Source organism: Poromitra crassiceps, assembly GCF_964638095.1.
Source record: "Poromitra crassiceps genome assembly, chromosome: 2".
Classification (NCBI taxonomy): domain Eukaryota; kingdom Metazoa; phylum Chordata; class Actinopteri; order Beryciformes; family Melamphaidae; genus Poromitra; species Poromitra crassiceps.
In genome coordinates this window covers 109,888,931-109,907,673 of record NC_139624.1, presented here as the reverse complement: position 1 = coordinate 109,907,673, position 18,743 = coordinate 109,888,931, and the positions used below count along the sequence as shown (strand labels likewise).

The 18,743-nt window shown below is 47.4% G+C and overlaps 1 protein-coding gene across 1 annotated transcript in view; it reads right to left on the bottom strand.

Annotated features, from left to right (window-relative positions):
* LOC310771269 (cadherin-20-like) overlaps positions 1 to 15,939 on the bottom strand; it is a gene marked incomplete at its 5' end in the record, with an annotated part of 44,354 nt that extends 28,415 nt beyond the window's left edge. Inside the window, 4 exons of the mRNA XM_083631897.1 lie at positions 1,975 to 2,142; positions 9,537 to 9,656; positions 9,910 to 10,204; positions 15,715 to 15,939. Of these exons, the coding sequence (XP_083488023.1) occupies positions 1,975 to 2,142; positions 9,537 to 9,656; positions 9,910 to 10,204; positions 15,715 to 15,939 (808 nt within the window). The remainder of the gene's footprint in view (positions 1 to 1,974; positions 2,143 to 9,536; positions 9,657 to 9,909; positions 10,205 to 15,714) is intronic.
* Between the last annotated feature and the right edge of the window lie 2,804 nt (positions 15,940 to 18,743).

The window sequence follows — 18,743 nt, the reverse complement described above, 5'->3', positions numbered from 1 at the left end:
ATTGTGATATGTTAACATAGCATTTATTAATCATCTACAAATGTATATTCATGTTTTGTAAGTGATTAGTTCATAATTAACTAAAGGCTTATAAATGACTTATGACTGAATGTTGTTATAAAGTATTACCATTTATTCTAGTAGAACTTTAACTGTACGTACATTAGTTCTTTTTATTTCACACTTGCTTTGGCAATGTAAACATATGTTTCCTATGCTAATAATAGAGTGGAAGAGAGTGTGTGAGAGACAGACAGAGAATGTGACACTGTGCAAGAGAGGCAGAGAGAGAGAGAAAAAGAGAGACGAGTAAGAGACAGACAGACGGAGAGAGAGAGAGAGAGAGAGAGAGAGAGAGGGGGGAAATGAACACACAGAATCAATTTGTTATCCCTCCTGTTATGCCATGTTCAGTTTTCCTCATCTGTCCTCTAGAGGGAGCCAGATCTCTTCCCTCCCTCCACAGCCGCTCCTGTGCTCCGGACAGACTCTCCTCTCCTCTCTGCTCCGGCAGGCCTAAACTAACGTGGCAATCAGGTTATCTGCCGTCTCCTGGGTCAGCTTGAGTTTCGTCTGCCGATTAACCTCAAAGCGAGGTGACAGCTGCCCAATTTGTGGCTCTCCCCACAGTCGTGAGCGAAATGCTCCCACACTGCGCCTGTCAGAGGGGACTCCCTCAAGCTCCTCACATCCCCTCAAGCTCCTCACATCCCATTCAAGCTCAGGCTACGTGATGCCACTAATTGGGGGAGGAGGCATGGGAGTGGGAGTGGGTGGCGGGTGTTTTCTTTGTCTAGGGGTGAGCCACCCGTTAACCAGGCTGAGATGTCCGTGGACAGCTCAGCTTGACCTGGAGAAAAGGCTAACGAGGGCAGCAGACATGGGGGTAATCAAAGAGACAGCATGGGGCGACTGGAGGAATTTAAGGATAAAGCCGGCCGGGGGGAGATGGCGGCATGGAGGCTGGTGGCTGAGGCAGAGACAGGGAGTCAGAAAGGGGGAAAAAAACGACACTCAACCTTTCTTGTTAATGGGGCAAAGAAACATACACGTTTCAGCCTTTTTAGCCATCATCAGCGTAACAAGAATGATGACAAAATTAAGGCAGTTTAAATACAAGAGAGAGACAAAGATATGCAGACAGGGAGTTGGACATTTGCAGAGAAGAGAGATATGAGCAGAACTTGACAGCAGCAATGTCTGTGGGGAGGTGAGGGCTTTGACTCCCAGCTGGGCCACCCACACTTACAAAGCAGGCTTTCATGGTGCTGTCTGTGCGTGTGTCGCTTTGGATAAAAGCACCAACCAAAATGTCATACAGATGTTGCAGATGTCCCACATTTGACCACATCTGTAGCCTGGTAAGACTATCCTTATCACATGACCTCACCTTACATCCTGTTTCACGTTACGCATCAGTCTGGACTTCCAGCTGCCCACATCGATTCGAGTGGGCGGGAGTACTTGCCTTGACAGACAACTCCTTCAGCCAATTGGCGTCGCCAAATCCAAACCAAACCCACTCGGAAGAATGTCAAAAATATATTTTCCCCTGAGAAACTCCACTGGCACATAAGCCTATACTCTTGTTCTTGTTTAAGTGTTGTTATTGTTCTTGTTTAAGTGTTGTTATTGAGTCTATTTCTGCAATAACTCCACTGTTTACTCTACTAACATTAATGTTACCGCTCACTGATTTGGGAGCCGCCATTACTGCTTTGCCAGTGGCGTCCCTGAGTGGCTGGTTTCATTGTCAAATCCAAGGCAGGTCCCTGATTGGCCCGTGGACTTTGTAATTTCTGGAAATTGCTGGGGGCGGGCTGGAGGCCAGAGTGATCAAGCAGAACAAAACAGAATGTGAGTTCACGTGATCAGTACGGTTTTAGCAGGCTACTCTCTTCAGTTGTGTTCCCTTCTTCAGCCATTGAATCAAACAAGAATAACACAAAAGGGGAAGTGAGGTTGGTCTCTTACTCTGGTCGAACATGGGCGGGTTGTCATTGATGTCGGAGAGGGTGATGTTGATCGTGGTGGTCCCCGCCAGCCCCCCCAGCTGACCCCCCATGTCCTTGGCCTGGATCACCACCGTGTAGTTCTCCCTGGTCTCCCGGTTCATGTCTGCCAGGGACACACACACCAGGCCTGAGGAGAGGGAGAGAGAGAGAGAGAGGGAGGGTTAATGAAAGGTCAGTGCCCTGGGAGCTGGTGACACAGATTAGGGTCATGTGTCAGAGCGATGGTTTCCTGGAATGTCAACACTTGCAGCGGACTGGACAAAAGGTTAAAAAAAGAGGGGGGGGCAAGAGTGTTACGCAACAAGTCTTTTGGTCCTGGTCACCCCAAGTCACAATATATAGACCCCTTATACGACTACGTCACACTCACATCACGCAGTGTCGATGCGCATGACGGATGCAGAAAGACAGACTCTGCGCAGCCCTGGCAAGTAGTTTTCCAGTGGCTGGAAAACGAGACGAGCTAGACATGTCTTCGTGTTGTGCAGTGGAATGCCAGAATCGGAAAGCTATTGTAGCAGAGTATTCGGGTCCGCCTATTCACACTTGGTTAATAAAATAATAAACGATAGAGCCAGGCTGTAACGTTATAACAAGCTTCTCCCCACATATCCTGTTCTACGGCAACTCGAGGGAACATACACAGCCTCGCACACACGCAATAGAACACAACACTGAACAGTCTGTTACACTATCAACAAAGCAAGGACTAAAGTTTTACCGAATCCCGTCAACTCATACTCCTTTTAATGCTAACCGTAGGCGTCTTTGGTTGCAAGCCGAAAGAGGAAATCATTAAAAATGCCCGACTTTGCAGTGCTCGCTTATTTCATATCAGGTAAGCTGTAGCTGTAGGCTGCTAGTAACAGCCACATCGCTCGGTTAGTTAACAACCAAGTAACGTTAAATAATGTAATTATTGAGTTGAACTGATTGGAACGGGGATATCATTAAAAATGCCCGACTTTGTAGTGCTCATTTCATAATCAGGTAAGCTGCCTGTAGCTGTAGGCTGCTCAGCCAATTCGCTCGGTTAGTTAACAACCAAGTAACGTTACATTATGTCATTATTGAGTTGTGTGCATTATCAACATAACAATATATCTTTGCAAGTTACAGAATAATTATCTACGCTATGTATTGCTGGCCAGTCTAGGCTTGGCCAATTCTTCTTGTCTTTTATCCATTGACGGTGCCAATGCGTATGGGTCTGTAAGACATATCCCATTAACCAACGTTAATTGCGATGCATAACATTGCTTATCACTAGGCGATAAGCTGTGGTAGTAAGCCGAGAACTGCATTTTAAAACTAAAATCTAACTGTGTGTCACAGATGGGCACAGAGCAGTCCTGGCAGCGGGGCTTTTACACAGCTCTCTGTGTCTGTCAATGCTGGGCTCACGGCTTTTTGCCTACAGGATGCGCGCGCAGCTCCAATGTTGACAGCTGTATAAGGGGTCTATTAACCTTTGGGTTTCAAAGCAAAGGTATACAGTATATTGTTGTTGAGAAAAACATGAATTGTATGTCTTGTATTCTGTTCTATTTAGAATATTGATTATATTAAGATTATACTCTAGGTGAACCTAATGACAGAAAGAGTTCTTTAGATCAGTGATTCTCAATCTTTTCCATATCAATGCCCCCATTTAGTCCACATTAGGGCCACAGACCCCCATTTGATGATGAGATGTTGTCTCTAGTACCCAAGTCTGACCCTATTGTTATTGTTAGATATGATTTTGACAATTTGGTTATATCTTTTTCCATGATCATATCGAGTATAATGTTGAGTGATCTGGGGCGGCTGTGGCTCAGGAGGTAGAGCGGGTCATCCACCAATCAGAAAGAAGGTCGGTGGTTCGATCCCCGGCTCCTCCAGTTCGCATGTCAAAGTGTCCTTGGGCAAGACACTGAAGCCCAAATTGCTCCCGATGGCTGTGCCAGCACCCTGCGTGGCAGCTTGCCGCCTTCGGTGTGTGAATGGGTGAATGTAGGCACATTGTAAAGCACTTTGGATAAAAGCGCTATATGAATGCAGTCCATTTACTATTGACCATTTACCATGATCTGTTTACCTTACAGAGGGCCAAAAACGATACTGTTGATGATCCAGGCAGCCAATCATATTAAAGGGCCCATATTTTGCTAACATAATGTATTATTATTTTATTGTTGACCTCCAGTAGAGTAACTTATTGCATCATTCATAGTTTAAAAAACTCAGTTTATCTTGTACTGGCTCTCACTGCCCGCTTCAGTTCAGCCTCTGTCTGAAACGCTCTGTTTAGGTCCTGTCCCTTTAAGAACCCCCACCCTCCGAAATACTCCAGGCGAGCAGCGGGGTGAAAATCTGTTTGCGCAAACCTCTGCCCAGACAGAGGACCCGGACCCCACGTTGAGAACCACTGCAAACAAAAACAGCAGAGAGAGAGAGAGAGAGAGAGAGAGAGAGAGACGGAGAGAGAGGGAGAGGGAGACGGAGGGGACACTGCACGTTTGGCTGCAGCAGACACAGCGTCCTCACTCCTCACAGCCTTGGAGATCAAAGGCGAGGAGTGACGATTTGTTTGGTGTGCCGTTTTCCTCCAAGCAGCCTGACGCTGATTTCCCCCCTCTAAACAGAGATCGATTTAAGTTGTTATTTCGGTCTTTTTCAAAATTATTTTTTCATTTTGTAGTAGTAATGGTGCATATTTATCGATAAAAGCAGTATTTTTATTCCAACATGAACCAATAGTATGTTTAATACTAGATTGAAATGAGGCCAGAATGCAGAAATCCCACACTGTCGCGGCAGTCTACTGGAATGTCAGAACAGGTAAGGGAGGGGCAGGGCGCTCGCGCCGCGGGCCCGGGCTAAGCTTGGCAAAGTTGGCATCACCATGGTAACAAGTCCTTACTGACGTCACTAGAACTATGGTTCTCGCACAAAATCAGCATAAATCCATGTCATCTCGTCTACGAGAGTTCATAGGCGCGAGGGGGGGTTCATGGGGGTAACATTAAAACACTTTCACATATTTATTTGAAGCTTAGCCCATGTTTAATATGACCATCCAAGATTGTAACAACATATATATGATACAAAATTAAGAAATGCATAATATGGCCCCTTTAAACAAAAGGCGGGTTTTACGGTTTTACCACTTCCTTCATGTTTTGATGCCGTTTACGGGCACATCTGCTGTGGTAAACAGCCCATGTTTCGGGGTGTTACTAAATAAATGGCTTGATGGGAACTGGTGCCTTGAGTTGTTGGTGTTGTAAATGCCCAATTAAGGCCCAATTATACTCCATTTTCATCCGTAAATAAGGGCGTCCGTTTCAAACGGTGTAATCGTCACTGCCCACATACTTCCATGCGTCTTTCACGTTGGTATCATGTTAAGCAATACATCCACCAGTGGGCAGTAGAGAGTCAAATGTATGAGTGTGTATGTGGTTTTCCTCCGTTTCATGCGTATCCGTAAGCTTTCAGATGACGGACAGAAAACGGACGAAATTAACGCAGAGTACGGACAGAAGGCTCTGTCCGTCTCCGTCTCCGTCTTAAACGTTGAGTATAATTGGGCCTTTAGAAGTTCATGTTTTAGACATTTAGCAGGTAAAAGCTTAATTTTGCTGAAGAACACTGACAAGACACATAGCTAATGGACACATTTTGATGGATCGAACCTGTGAGCTTTCTGCTACAGTACGGCCCCCTAGCCGCCTGCCCCCCGCGCCGCCAGGAGCACGCTGCAGTTTTTTGGTTAAGAGTGTTTCACAGATAGAGCTGTCTGCCTCTTTCTCTAGCTATTTTCAATGGAAAGGTCACACAGTTAGATCTTTGTGTGTTTTAATGCTCAGAGCACCGGGAGCCAGAAGTGAGAAATATTTAAACTTTTAACAAGAAGAGTCCCGCACTTCAAACAGGAGCCATGCAGGGCACTTCCCTGCTACACACAGGGGCTGAAGCATGCACTGTGTTACAGCGTGGACACAGCCTGGTACACACAGGGGCTGAAGCATGCACTGTGTTACAGCGTGGACACAGCCTGGTACACACAGGGGCTGAAGCATGCACTGTGTTACAGTGTGGACACAGCCTGGTACACACAGGGGCTGAAGCATGCACTGTGTTACAGCGTGGACACAGCCTGGACACACAGGGGCTGAAGCATGCACTGTGTTACAGTGTGGACACAGCCTGGACACACAGGGGCTGAAGCATGCACTGTGTTACAGCGTGGACACAGCCTGGTACACACAGGGGCTGAAGCATGCACTGTGTTACAGCGTGGACACAGCCTGGACACACAGGGGCTGAAGCATGCACTGTGTTACGGCGTGGACACAGCCTGGTACACACAGGGGCTGAAGCATGCACTGTGTTACAGCGTGGACACAGCCTGGACACACAGGGGCTGAAGCATGCACTGTGTTACGGCGTGGACACAGCCTGGTACACACAGGGGCTGAAGCATGCACTGTGTTACAGCGTGGACACAGCCTGTGACACACAGGGGCTGAAGCATGCACTGTGTTACAGCGTGGACACAGCCTGGACACACAGGGGCTGAAGCATGCACTGTGTTACGGCGTGGACACAGCCTGGTACACACAGGGGCTGAAGCATGCACTGTGTTACAGCGTGGACACAGCCTGGACACACAGGGGCTGAAGCATGCACTGTGTTACGGCGTGGACACAGCCTGGTACACACAGGGGCTGAAGCATGCACTGTGTTACAGCGTGGACACAGCCTGGACACACAGGGGCTGAAGCATGCACTGTGTTACGGCGTGGACACAGCCTGGTACACACAGGGGCTGAAGCATGCACTGTGTTACAGCGTGGACACAGCCTGTGACACACAGGGGCTGAAGCATGCACTGTGTTACAGTGTGGACACAGCCTGGTACACACAGGGGCTGAAGCATGCACTGTGTTACGGCGTGGACACAGCCTGGTACACACAGGGGCTGAAGCATGCACTGTGTTACAGCATGGACACAGCCTGGTACACACAGAGGCCTAAAGTGTGGACTGTGTTACAGCATGGACACAGCCTGGTACACACAGGGGCTGAAGCATGCACTGTGTTACAGCGTGGACACAGCCTGGTACACACAGAGGCCTAAAGTGTGGACTGTGTTACGCCGTGGACACAGCCTGGTACACACAGGGGCCTACAACATGGACTGTGTTACGGCGTGGACAGAGCCTGGTACACATACACACAGAGGCCTAAAGCGTGGACTGTGTTACGCCGTGGACACAGCCTGGTACACACAGAGGCCTACAACATGGACTGTGTTACGGCGTGGACAGAGCCTGGTACACACACACACAGAGGCCTAAAGCGTGGACTGTGTTACGCCGTGGACACAGCCTGGTACACACAGAGGCCTACAACATGGACTGTGTTACGGCGTGGACACAGCCTGGTACACACACACACAGAGGCCTAAAGCGTGGACTGTGTTACGCCGTGGACACAGCCTGGTACACACAGAGGCCTACAACATGGACTGTGTTACGGCGTGGACAGAGCCTGGTACACACAGAGGCCTAAAGTGTGGACTGTGTTACAGCGTGGACACAGCCTGGTACACACAGGTGTGTTACAGCGTGGACACAGCCTGGTACACACAGAGGCCTACAACATGGACTGTGTTACGGCGTGGACAGAGCCTGGTACACACACAGAGGCCTAAAGCGTGGACTGTGTTACGGCCTGGGAAATTAACACAAGCACTTTTCAATGACAAATCATTTCAAAATTACGGGCCAATAATCCACAGAGATGTTCACATGAGTGTAATACGTGTTAAAACAATGGTTACCAAGGCGACCAGCCACATAATTTGAGCTAAGACTGCCTACGAGAGAGCACAAGAGCCAATGACACAGTGCATCGCTCAGCAAATACTGTAGCTGTATGCTTGTAGCCTACGCAGAGAGTGATACTGTAGATAGGAAGAATGGGTAAGCTTGGCCCAGTATTCCAGATGGATAAAATGGCATCATCGGTGAATTTTGAGATGACGGAGCGCACAATGCTCAAACTCAGAGATTCAAGTAGGCTAAATCCAAGCACTTTTAAGGACCTCTTTACAGTATAAATCTAAGCACTTTCAAGTCCTTAAATATATATATTTTAAATTCAAGCACTTTCAAGTACTTTCCAGACACGTGGTAACCCTGTTTCCAAATTGCAGAGGATTTCTGAACAAGGTGTTTTAGAGCTGCAAGTAATCTTTGGTACATGAATCAAAACCTTTCATCATACTCTAGTACTAGTATACTCTAGTAACTAGTAATTAGGAGTAATTTTCGGGTGAGTCAGTCAGTCCTGTACAGGATCTGTAGCCTACTTGTTTTCTTTAAACAATTTTAAATTTCTAAAAATCTATGACATGAAAAACTTGTGAATGAATGAATGAATCACATTTTAATTTGAAACTGCAATATTCTCTTAAATAATCGCAATTTGATTTTAAGCCAATATCTTTCAACCCAACTGGTGAGTTGGTCTATTTACCCAGCCACTTTGGCAGGATCAATTTTCCTTCAAAGCTATAGAGAGCCGCAGAAACGAGTCCGGAAATCATCGATGCTAACAGTCCTGGTTCTTTTGCCTATGGGAGTTTTGAATGGGTTTTTGACGCGATGCTTCTAATAATCTCTCTGGGCAACGCTGGCTTAATCAAACACGAACCAGTGTTTAGTAATATCATCTTCACACACGAGGACCACTTTTACGAGTTTTGAAGCTTTTACGGGCCGTTAAAAGGGCGGCTAGCTAGCAAACGGCTAAATGAGACTACACTGTTGAGTCGATGGAGATATATACGTCAATAACGTCACCACTTCAAAGGACGAACACGGAAATTCTCTTTTCCTCACCTGGTTCAGTCCCGTTCAGCCCGGGGTAATCAGTGCACACATCAACAAAAGTCCAGGTTGAGTGCTGACGTGACGTGGAAGCCTATGCGACAGTGTGTAGTTCTGGATTAGTTTAGCTCGAGCTTTTTACTTATAGGGCTCGCATTTATGCTACATAGATAGATAGATAGATATTTTTATTCAAGTGTCATGCACACAGGGTGCCCAGCCCGCATGGGCTTATAAGACACTAAAGACAACAATCTACAAAACTCATGAAAGTGGTCCTCATGTGTGAAGATTATCCGACGGAACTCTGGTTCACGTTTGATTAATCTTGCGTTGCCCAGAGACCGTATTTGAAGCATCGCGGTAAAAACCCATTCAAAAATCCCATAGACAGAAACAGTGAAGAACCAGGAAGTCCGGGACTTCCGCGTTCTGACTACAAAAATACGTCATCCCTGCGGCTCTCTATTTCAAAACCATATTTAGCTGATAAAGTGATTCAAGTGGCTAGTAAAGTTTGGATTCCATCTGCCACTACAAGTTTGTTTCCCTGGTTACAGATGACAGAGGTTTTACAGGTTTACAGTTGGGAGTGGTTTTGGGGTCCATCAGCTTTTGGGGTGTGCAGCAAGCTTACCGGTCTTGGCGTCCACTGAGAAGTAAGGCTGTCCCTCCAGGATGCTGTAGACCACACGCGCACTGTTGCCATATGTGGGGTCATCAGCATCTGTGGCAGTTAGCTGGATCACAGATGTTCCTTGGGAAAGTTGGGAGGAGAGAGACAAAATGAGGGGAGAAAGACAGAGAGAAGATGACAGATTTATTTATTTGGTGTAAATATACACGTGATATGTGAGGTATTTTTGGTTCAGAAACTACGTAGCTATCCGTGGATTGCAGAAACGTAACATACCAACGTTTTATTATGCTCTGTCCATTTGTACCTTTATCTGTTATATGGATTTGTCTGTCTGTCTGTCTGTCTGTCTGTCTTCCTCCCCTCCACTTACCTATTTTGGACATCTCGGGTACGGTGGCCTGGTAGGGTCCATCCAGGAACCTGGGCTCATTGTCATTGATGTCCTGGATCTTGACGATGAACTCTGACTCAGGCTCCAGAGGGCGGTCCGTGAGGCGGTTGCGTGCCTGGGCACGCAGGGCGTACTGGGCCTTCACTTCCCGGTCCAGCCTCTGGATGGCGTGGATGTCCCCCGTGCTGTCGTCGATGGTGAAGGTTGTGCCCGCCCCCTCGCCCGACAGGATGTACTTGATGGAGCCGTCGCCTTTGTCCATGTCTGAGTGCAGCTGTGGGCCGAGGGGCACAGAGGGACAATTGAAAAACCATTTCAGAAAATGAAAGTCATCACCTGAAATGCATTATTCATGATCTCTTAAAGTGGTTATCTGTGAGATTTGGGTTGATTTTTTTTTTGTTTAGTTTTGGTCACAGTGAAATGTTAGAAGAAGAAGAACTGGATGGACAAACCTGTCTTTATTTGCCACACAACCACAACACATACATGCAGCCAGCCACACACACCCACCCACACACACACATGCTGACAGTGGCTGGTGAAATTCAATCTCCGCATTTCTCCCCATCAAATGTTATATAGTCTGAATCTAAATATAGCCGAATTTGGTTTTCCCAAGTAAAAATATTCTTATTAGCATTTTACGAAATGTCTATAGAAAATAAAATGACACATGAAATCCCTTAATTGGTTCGTATTCTTAGGCCGGAAGTGGTTGTGACTTTGGCTATTTATCTTGGCGACTAACCCCGTTTTATACGTCACAACGCTGTGCATTGTGGGCAATTCCCTTTCCGTAAGTGGCCACAGCTGCTCCCTTACGTTAAGCGGGCAGAAAGGGCTCACTCCGAGCCCTCATTCATTCACTTTGCGATTTCACCGTGGGACATCCCTAAGCCCTCACTCCCTTCACGTGAACGCGCCTCTAAGGGGGTGAGTCAGTAAGGGGACGGATTGGAATTGGGCCATACACTCTTCACTGTGGTGTTTCTACGCCATCTGTCAATCAAACAGTGTGGGCGGAGCTTGGATTTTCTTTTGGGTGCAGTTTGAGTTTCTCTTCTCTCTGTTCAGCCATGGTGGCTACAGTATAATCACTGCTCATGATAACTACCCAGTTCTTCTTCTGTGTTCCAAACACACTGCTGTTGTTGCTGCGCATCACTTCCTGTGCACTAGAGGACTTTTCCTGGGAAAGAGCTTTGTGACACCGGTTGTTTAGAGCAGTGGTTCTTTTCATGTCAAGGACCCCTAAACACAATTTAGACCAAAGAGCAACAGGTTAGCGGATGTGATAGATATCATAATTACATTCTCTTAAATAAGTCATCAAACGAGTGTTATTTCTTTGTGACAAGCCAACTTTTTCACCGTTGAGTTTGACGAGGAAATGCGCTCAGTACCAGCGCCCTCTGTTAGTAACGTTAACAACCAGCTGCTATTATAGTGTGGAAAGTCAGTCACATTCTAGACCGGACCTTGCACCCATAATCATTTTACAGCGGGGCATTCAAAAATAAGGCGGATAGAGTTGCCAATCAGTGCTACATGTAAATGGCAGCAAAATGGACATTTATTTATATGAAATATATATTACATATTGCCCAGATACGGATTCATATTGTCATGAAATGCCTTCCTAATTGGACCAACGGGTGAGTTAACTCTGCAAAAAAGGTGATGTGTGCTCATGTGTAACTTAATAGCTGTGAGCAGAGATCTAATCTTAGCATGCTCCCTGATTCTTTTCGTTGTTGCCATGGACCCTGCAGTGCAATCAGAGGTCCTTTGTGTCCTGGAAGTACAAACACCAGCCTGTTGATGTGCAATCACTCCTCATGTTGTCCTTAGAGGGTGTGTCTATGATGATGAGCACGTGATGTGCAATCACTCCTCATGTTGTCCTTAGAGGGTGTGTCTATGATGATGAGCACGTGATCTGCAATCACTCCTCATGTTGTCCTTAGAGGGTGTGTCTATGATGATGAGCACGTGATCTGCAATCACTCCTCATGTTGTCCTTAGAGGGTGTGTCTATGATGATGAGCACGTGATCTGCAATCACTCCTCATGTTGTCCTTAGAGGGTGTGTCTATGATGATGAGCACGTGATCTGCAATCACTCCTCATGTTGTCCTTAGAGGGTGTGTCTATGATGACGAGCATGTGCTGCCTTCACTGGCAGAGCGGAATTAAATCTCCACATTGATGTCGGTCTCATAGTCAACAGGCGCACAGCGAGCCCTCACTGCTGCACGCGCGAACCCCCCGCCCACTATAAAAAAAATGCCCACTCTAAAACACTCTTCTTTCAAGGTACTTCAGATTGCTCCTTTCTTTGTCCCTGGTATACTCAGGTCCCAGTCTCTATCTGCGCCGATCAACTATACAGAGAGTAGACTGAGAACTTTCTCCAAAGCTTTTGTTGTTGAAACTGGGAGGAAACGATTTGAGAGTTTAAACAAAGACCTGCATCGCAGAACCAATTTAGGGCAGCCCTTCGTGCAGAAGGGGCGGTAACATGCAGAAGTCGTGTGCTTGTAAACGGTAAAACAGAATCATGTAGCCTAATGTTTCTCGGGACATCCATTCTCAATGTTTTAAAAAGTTCTCTCCGTGTTACAAAGTGATCCAATGTATCCCCAGTTTGTTTCACTACAGAGGATAATGGGGGGTAACTTGACAAAGGGGCGTAGTATGGAGTTTGGTTATTGGCCTTCTCACAGCCGTTCAAACTACTATTTTTGACAAGAAGTTCCCAGACGATTGGTAGGCGGAGATCTCCAATCGTCTGGGAGCCGAGACTTCTTTCCTCGTCCCCGGCAACTAGGAGAGAAATGACGAAGCTAAAGTTGTCGAGCTGCTGAAACTTTGCAGCTACAGCAGCCGTTGTTGTTATTCCGCTGATAGTTTAGCTGCTGTCATTGCAGAGAAGCAGACAATATACAGCTTTTCCTATCTCTTTGGACAACGTGCCCACCTGCACTCGCTCCTGCGAAGCTTCTTCTGGGTTCAGCTCAGCTCAGCCCAGAATAGATTTTTTAATCAACAGCCCATTGTGGGTTTCAGCCCCATGTCTCGTGGTGATATATCTCAGGCCGATCCCTCTCCTCCTCATCCTCTTTCTCCTCCACTGATCTCTCCTTTCCACCCGAGCCAATGAAAGGAGGTGCTTTGACACCCAGGCTATCAATTATACCTGCTCGGTCTCGGCCCCGGCCCAAAGCCCAGGCGGCCCGCCTCCCCGATGTCCCCAAAGGCTCAGAATACTAAGTCTGCAGCGCCTCAGCAGAGGGAAGGCGAGGTATAGGGTGAGCTGGAGAGAGAGAAACAGCTAGCACAGAGGGGGCAGGCTACATCTCTCTCTATGTGCCCTGTCATATCCAACAATGCCTCCTGTCCTGAGTGGCTCTCTGGCTAGTAGCCTGGCCTGTCAGAATCACTCATTTCACTCAGGGCTTGGAGGGATGAGGGCGTAGGGGTGGTAGTGTGTGTGTGTGTGTGTGTGCTCGCTTGAGAATAAGTCAATGGTGGAACACTAAATGGGGAAGAGGGAGAGGTGGGTGAGGTAAGGCGGACGCTGCAAAAAGAATCGCCATCTTCACAAGTCGTTAGTGGTTCAGTGGTTCTCAAACTTTTTCATGTTAAGGACCCCTAAACGGATATTAGACCACAGACCCCAATCTGATACGATTTTGTCCCATGGTCCCCATAAGATTTTTGCTTTTAGATGTTTTATTACAGAAAGTGTATGAAACCTGTGACCAAAATAGTCATACATTCTGTCATCATCTTACTTATGCATGGTATTATAGAGAAAATAAACTATCCCCAATTTTTGCTGGGGACCCCCTGGACCCCACCCCCCTCAAGGACCCCTGTCCCTGCTGACAGACCCCACTGGTTTAGTGCATGATTGAGTCCAAAATTATAATGTTCTTAAAATAAGTGAAAACATCTTCCAATGGGGTTAGTTTCACTTGTTTCCAATGCAAATCAATTTGTTTCAAGAATTCTGTAGAATCAAGTGTCACTGTGTAAAGAACTTGTTTCAAAATATGACACTCATTTCTAAACTTTCCTGAGACTGCAGTGGAAACAAGTGGAATTAGCTCACCTCTTTTCTCTTAGTTTAACAAAAATAAGGTTTGAAGGCTGAATATGAGACTAATGACTTGTTAAGATGGATGTTTTTTGCAGTGGATATTTTTCATGCTACCGATGCGGTTCAGTTTTTGCAAGAGATGTGCTGCAATAGCTCCACTCTCTTAGGACTTGTTATTATTCGCCCCAGTCAGAACACATGACTTCTGGGAATGTAGCATTCCCTCTGTATTCCCGAGTCCTGGCAGTAAAAAATTATTCCATAACACTAATTAGGCAGGTTTGTAACATCCCCAAAGGGAATTTTCGGAGGATCAGGGGATTACCACAGCAGCATTTTAAAGTCAGTGTAGAGTATTAAGGCTACAGCAAATTCAATCAAAGTCTGGAATCAGAGCCTCTTAGACACATTTCCAGATTAGGAAAGCATATTTGCAGGCATTTGGGAAAAGAAAGTATTTTAATGGCCTCACATGTGGGCATTGGGAGAGCTTACATCCACGTTTTGACAGGGTGTTTGATGGATTCAGTTCAGCGCAGTGGAAGGCTATTAGTCATTAGGTGATAAAAAGACACGTATTGAAGTTATTATATTTCAAATCTGACATGTATGCATACAATGCACCACATAAATGTGACCGCTTTGTCACTTAGACCAGTGGTTCTCAAACTTTTACTAACTTTTTCACAAATTAGACCACAGACCCCCATTTGATATGATTTTCTCCCAGGGTCGCCCATCCGATAAGACTTTTGTTTTTAGATGTTTTATTACAGAAAGTGCATGAAACCTGTGACCAAAACAGTCATACATTCTGTCATTGTGTTACTTATGGATGGAATTATAGAGACCCCCTGGAACCCCCTCAAGGACCCCTGGGGATCCTCGGACCCCACTTTGAGAACCACTGACTTACACTTTACCTACACAGACCTAAAAGCATTGTTTTAGAGACCTTGTTGTTGCAGTTTGCTGGATTGTTGTGTCTTACGGCCGGCGATGACCGAGTTTATGATTATCGATCAAATGTTCAATCCACTTAAGCGGCTGAGCGATCAAAGCAGTCCTTTGTGAGTGTCCCCCGCTGCCTGTTCTCTGTCTTTTCCTTTGTGAGTGTTCCCCGCTGCCTGTTCTGTCTTTTCACAACATGTCAGTTGTGTGTAGATGTGCCATCTACCTCTGTGGAGAGGCCTTGACTGAGTGAAGCCACGGTTCGACTCAATTAACTCAATCATTATTGTCTGGCTGCCGATCAAAGCGGACAGAAGGGGGGCTATGGTGGTATAGAGCCAGTGCATCCAGGGATTAAATTGGGATTTTTATTTTTTCAGGCAGTGGAGCTTGCCTAGCTTGCAATTGACTGTCCACCCCCGATCCTTTCCTTTCCTTTCTACTATGCTCTTAGCTCTGGCCAGGCTGCAGATAACCCCTAGCCCATTGCGCTTCCCTATAGATCTGCTGGATAGGTCTCTGCTGCAGAACATTGCAAGTTAGTTGAGAGTTGAAATTCTTCTGCAGCACAAGGTGAAAAGGTCTAAGGTCGACCTGGAGAGTGGGCTGCGCTTGTACAAGGCCAGGAAAATCTATACGGTATCGATGGTCTTTCGTGTGTAGCTTTATGCACGTGTTTCTGTTTGTGTGTGTATGTTCATGTATGTCTAGTAGTGTGCACGGACCTTCCCAATGTACAGTGGTTCCAGCCCGGTGTACTCCTCCAGGACAAAGAATTGGTTCCACACCCAGCCTCGCTTCACCCGCTGCAGCCGCACTGAGCTGCCAGCTTCCCCCTCTTCCATCGCCGCGGCCTTCCCCAGGAGACTTTGAGGCAACAGGGTCAGCAAGCAGAGGGCAGCAGAGAGCAAGGTGCAGCCGACTCCCCGGAGACGCGGTGGCTCTCTCATGGTGACACTTGATGAGACCTTTTCCCCTTCTTTCCTCACGACTGGTCAGCGCTGCCTGCTTCTCGGATCGTCTGGTACCCGATGGCGTCCTGGAAGAAAGAAGAGGAGAGGTGAGATTTTTTGTTCCTTCTTTCTCGGCTTTCCCACACGTTTTCTCGCCAATTGTAACTTGGACAATTCCCCCTGCTAAGCTGTTGCTCCACCCCCTCTGCTGATCTGGGGAGAGTTGTTAGACTAATAGAAGAAGGAGCCAGCACTCAAAATGTGTTTTTTGTTATTTAATATCATGCCACTGAGTCAGACACCAACGTCAACAGACGCGTTTCAGCACAGAGCCTTCATATCAGTGTTGTAGCGTTGTAGACAGGAGTTGTAGGCTAGCACACATGCTTCCTCCGATACATGAGCAGTCGCCAGCTTTCTTTCGGAGTTTCACCGTCAGGGCGTAGCGCATGGGAGGATCACGCTCCCAGTTCCCCTCCCTCCCCCCGAACAGGCGCCCTGACCAACCAGAGGAGGCACTAGTGCAGCGACGGACACATACGCTTAATCTGGCTTCCCACCCGCAGACACAGCCAATTGTGCCTGCATGCATGCCCGACCAAGCCGGAGGTAACACGGGGAGATTTCTATCTATCACTCAGATTTAAATGTCATTACAGACATGACGCCGGCCTCCTTTTGTGAGATCCAGCGCTCCCGTCTAGATGAGATGTGGATGACACACATCCTGCTTCTGTTCTGCTCTGCACCAGATTAGCTCTCCACTGCTGAGAGACGATGAGTGCATCCTATCAGGCCGGAATGAGGGGCGCCTCTTATACTGTGGATGAGGTCATGGAGAGGAGGAGAGGAAGAGAGGAGGGGAGAGGACAAGGGCGGGGAGAGGAGGGGAGAGGAGAGAGGAGGAGAGGAAGGGGAGAGGAGAAGAGAGGAGGGGAGAGGAGGAGAGGGGAGGAGAGGAAGGGGAGAGGAGAAGAGAGGAGGGGAGAGGAGGAGAGGAAGGAGAGAGGAGAAGAGAGGAGGGGAGAGGAGGAGAGCAAGGGGAGAGGAGAAGAGAGGAGGGGAGAGGACAGGGGAGGGGAGGAGAATAAGGGGAGATGAGAAGAGAGGAGGGGAGAGGAGGAGAGGGGAGGAGAGGAGAAGAGAGTAGGGGAGAGGAGGAGAGGGGAGGAGAGGAAGGGGAGAGGAGAGGAGAAGAGAGGAGGGGAGAGGAGGAGAGGAAGGGGAGAGGAGAAGAGAGGAGGGGAGAGGAGGAGAGGAGAAGAGAGGAGGAGAGGGGAGGAGAGGAAGGGGAGAGGAGAAGAGAGGAGGGGAGAGGAGGAGAGGGGAGGAGAGGAAGGGGAGAGGAGAGGAGAAGAGAGGAGGGGAGAGGAGGAGAGGAAGGGGAGAGGAGAAGAGAGGAGGGGAGAGGAGGAGAGCAAGGGGAGAGGAGAAGAGAGGAGGGGAGAGGACAGGGGAGGGGAGGAGAATAAGGGGAGATGAGAAGAGAGGAGGGGAGAGGAGGAGAGGGGAGGAGAGGAGAAGAGAGTAGGGGAGAGGAGGAGAGGGGAGGAGAGGAAGGGGAGAGGAGAGGAGAAGAGAGGAGGGGAGAGGAGGAGAGGAAGGGGAGAGGAGAAGAGAGGAGGGGAGAGGAGGAGAGGAGAAGAGAGGAGGAGAGGGGAGGAGAGGAAGGGGAGAGGAGAAGAGAGGAGGGGAGAGGAGGAGAGGGAGAGGAGAAGAGAGGAGGAGAGGGGAGGAGAGGAAGGGGAGAGGAGAAGAGAGTAGGGGAGAGGAGGAGAGGGGAGGAGAGGAAGGGGAGAGGAGAAGAGAGGAGGGGAGAGGAGAAGAGGGGAGGAGAGGAAGGGGAGAGGAGAAGAGAAGAGGAGAGGGGAGGAGAGGAGAGGAAGGGGAGAGGAGAACAACACACCTGGATACCACACTGCACAAAGCATCCATTTGAAGAAGTCACTTCGTCTCATATTCAGCCTTTAAATGTTGATTTTCTCAAACCAAGAGGAAAAACTCTTGTGACATATAACTCCACAATTTCCAGTTTCCAGTGCAGTTTCACTTGTTTCACGAATTTTATAGAAATGAGTGTCAATCTGTTGAAAGTAGAGATGCACCGATACTGATATCATATCAGTGCGATGCAGACTCAAATATCTGGATCAGTGACAATGGGCCAATCTGGTATCGGCTACCATTATTTTAATAAATAACAATTCAGTACATTTATATCTTTGTCTTTATTTGTTACATTTTGCTTTACAAAGTTAGGAAAGTCAAGTTTAAGCCAAGCCTGATGTTGCCTTACACATAAAGATTGATCCCATGCAGTGCCTTCCACACAGTGAGGCATTCAGCTTATTAATTAAACACTGGTATCGGATCGTACTCGATATTGGCCCAAAGCCCAGTTATCGGTATCGGGACTAAAACGGACGGATTGGTGCATCCCTACTTGAAAAAAGTCAGAATAAGGCAGATCACTGCACTATTATCAAGAAAATTAAACTTGATTCTACAACGCTGTTGAAACAAGATCTGCATTGTCAGATTTTTCACTCATTTGAAGAAAATTCTGAGTTTAGTACTCAACAATAGACTAAATTAGTTGTTAAGATGGGGCTTTTGCAGTGGTTAGCGCCTTTCCCTCCAACACGGGAGAAGCAGCCAATTTCATTTAATTACGACCCAGATACCTCGTAGGAGGATGCAAAGCAAATACCAAGCAGTGCAGCGGCTGCAGCTCCAAACAGAAAAGTGTAACCAGCAGGCAGTTTCCCTGGCTCTCTCCCCCTGTCTCTTCCTGTCATGAG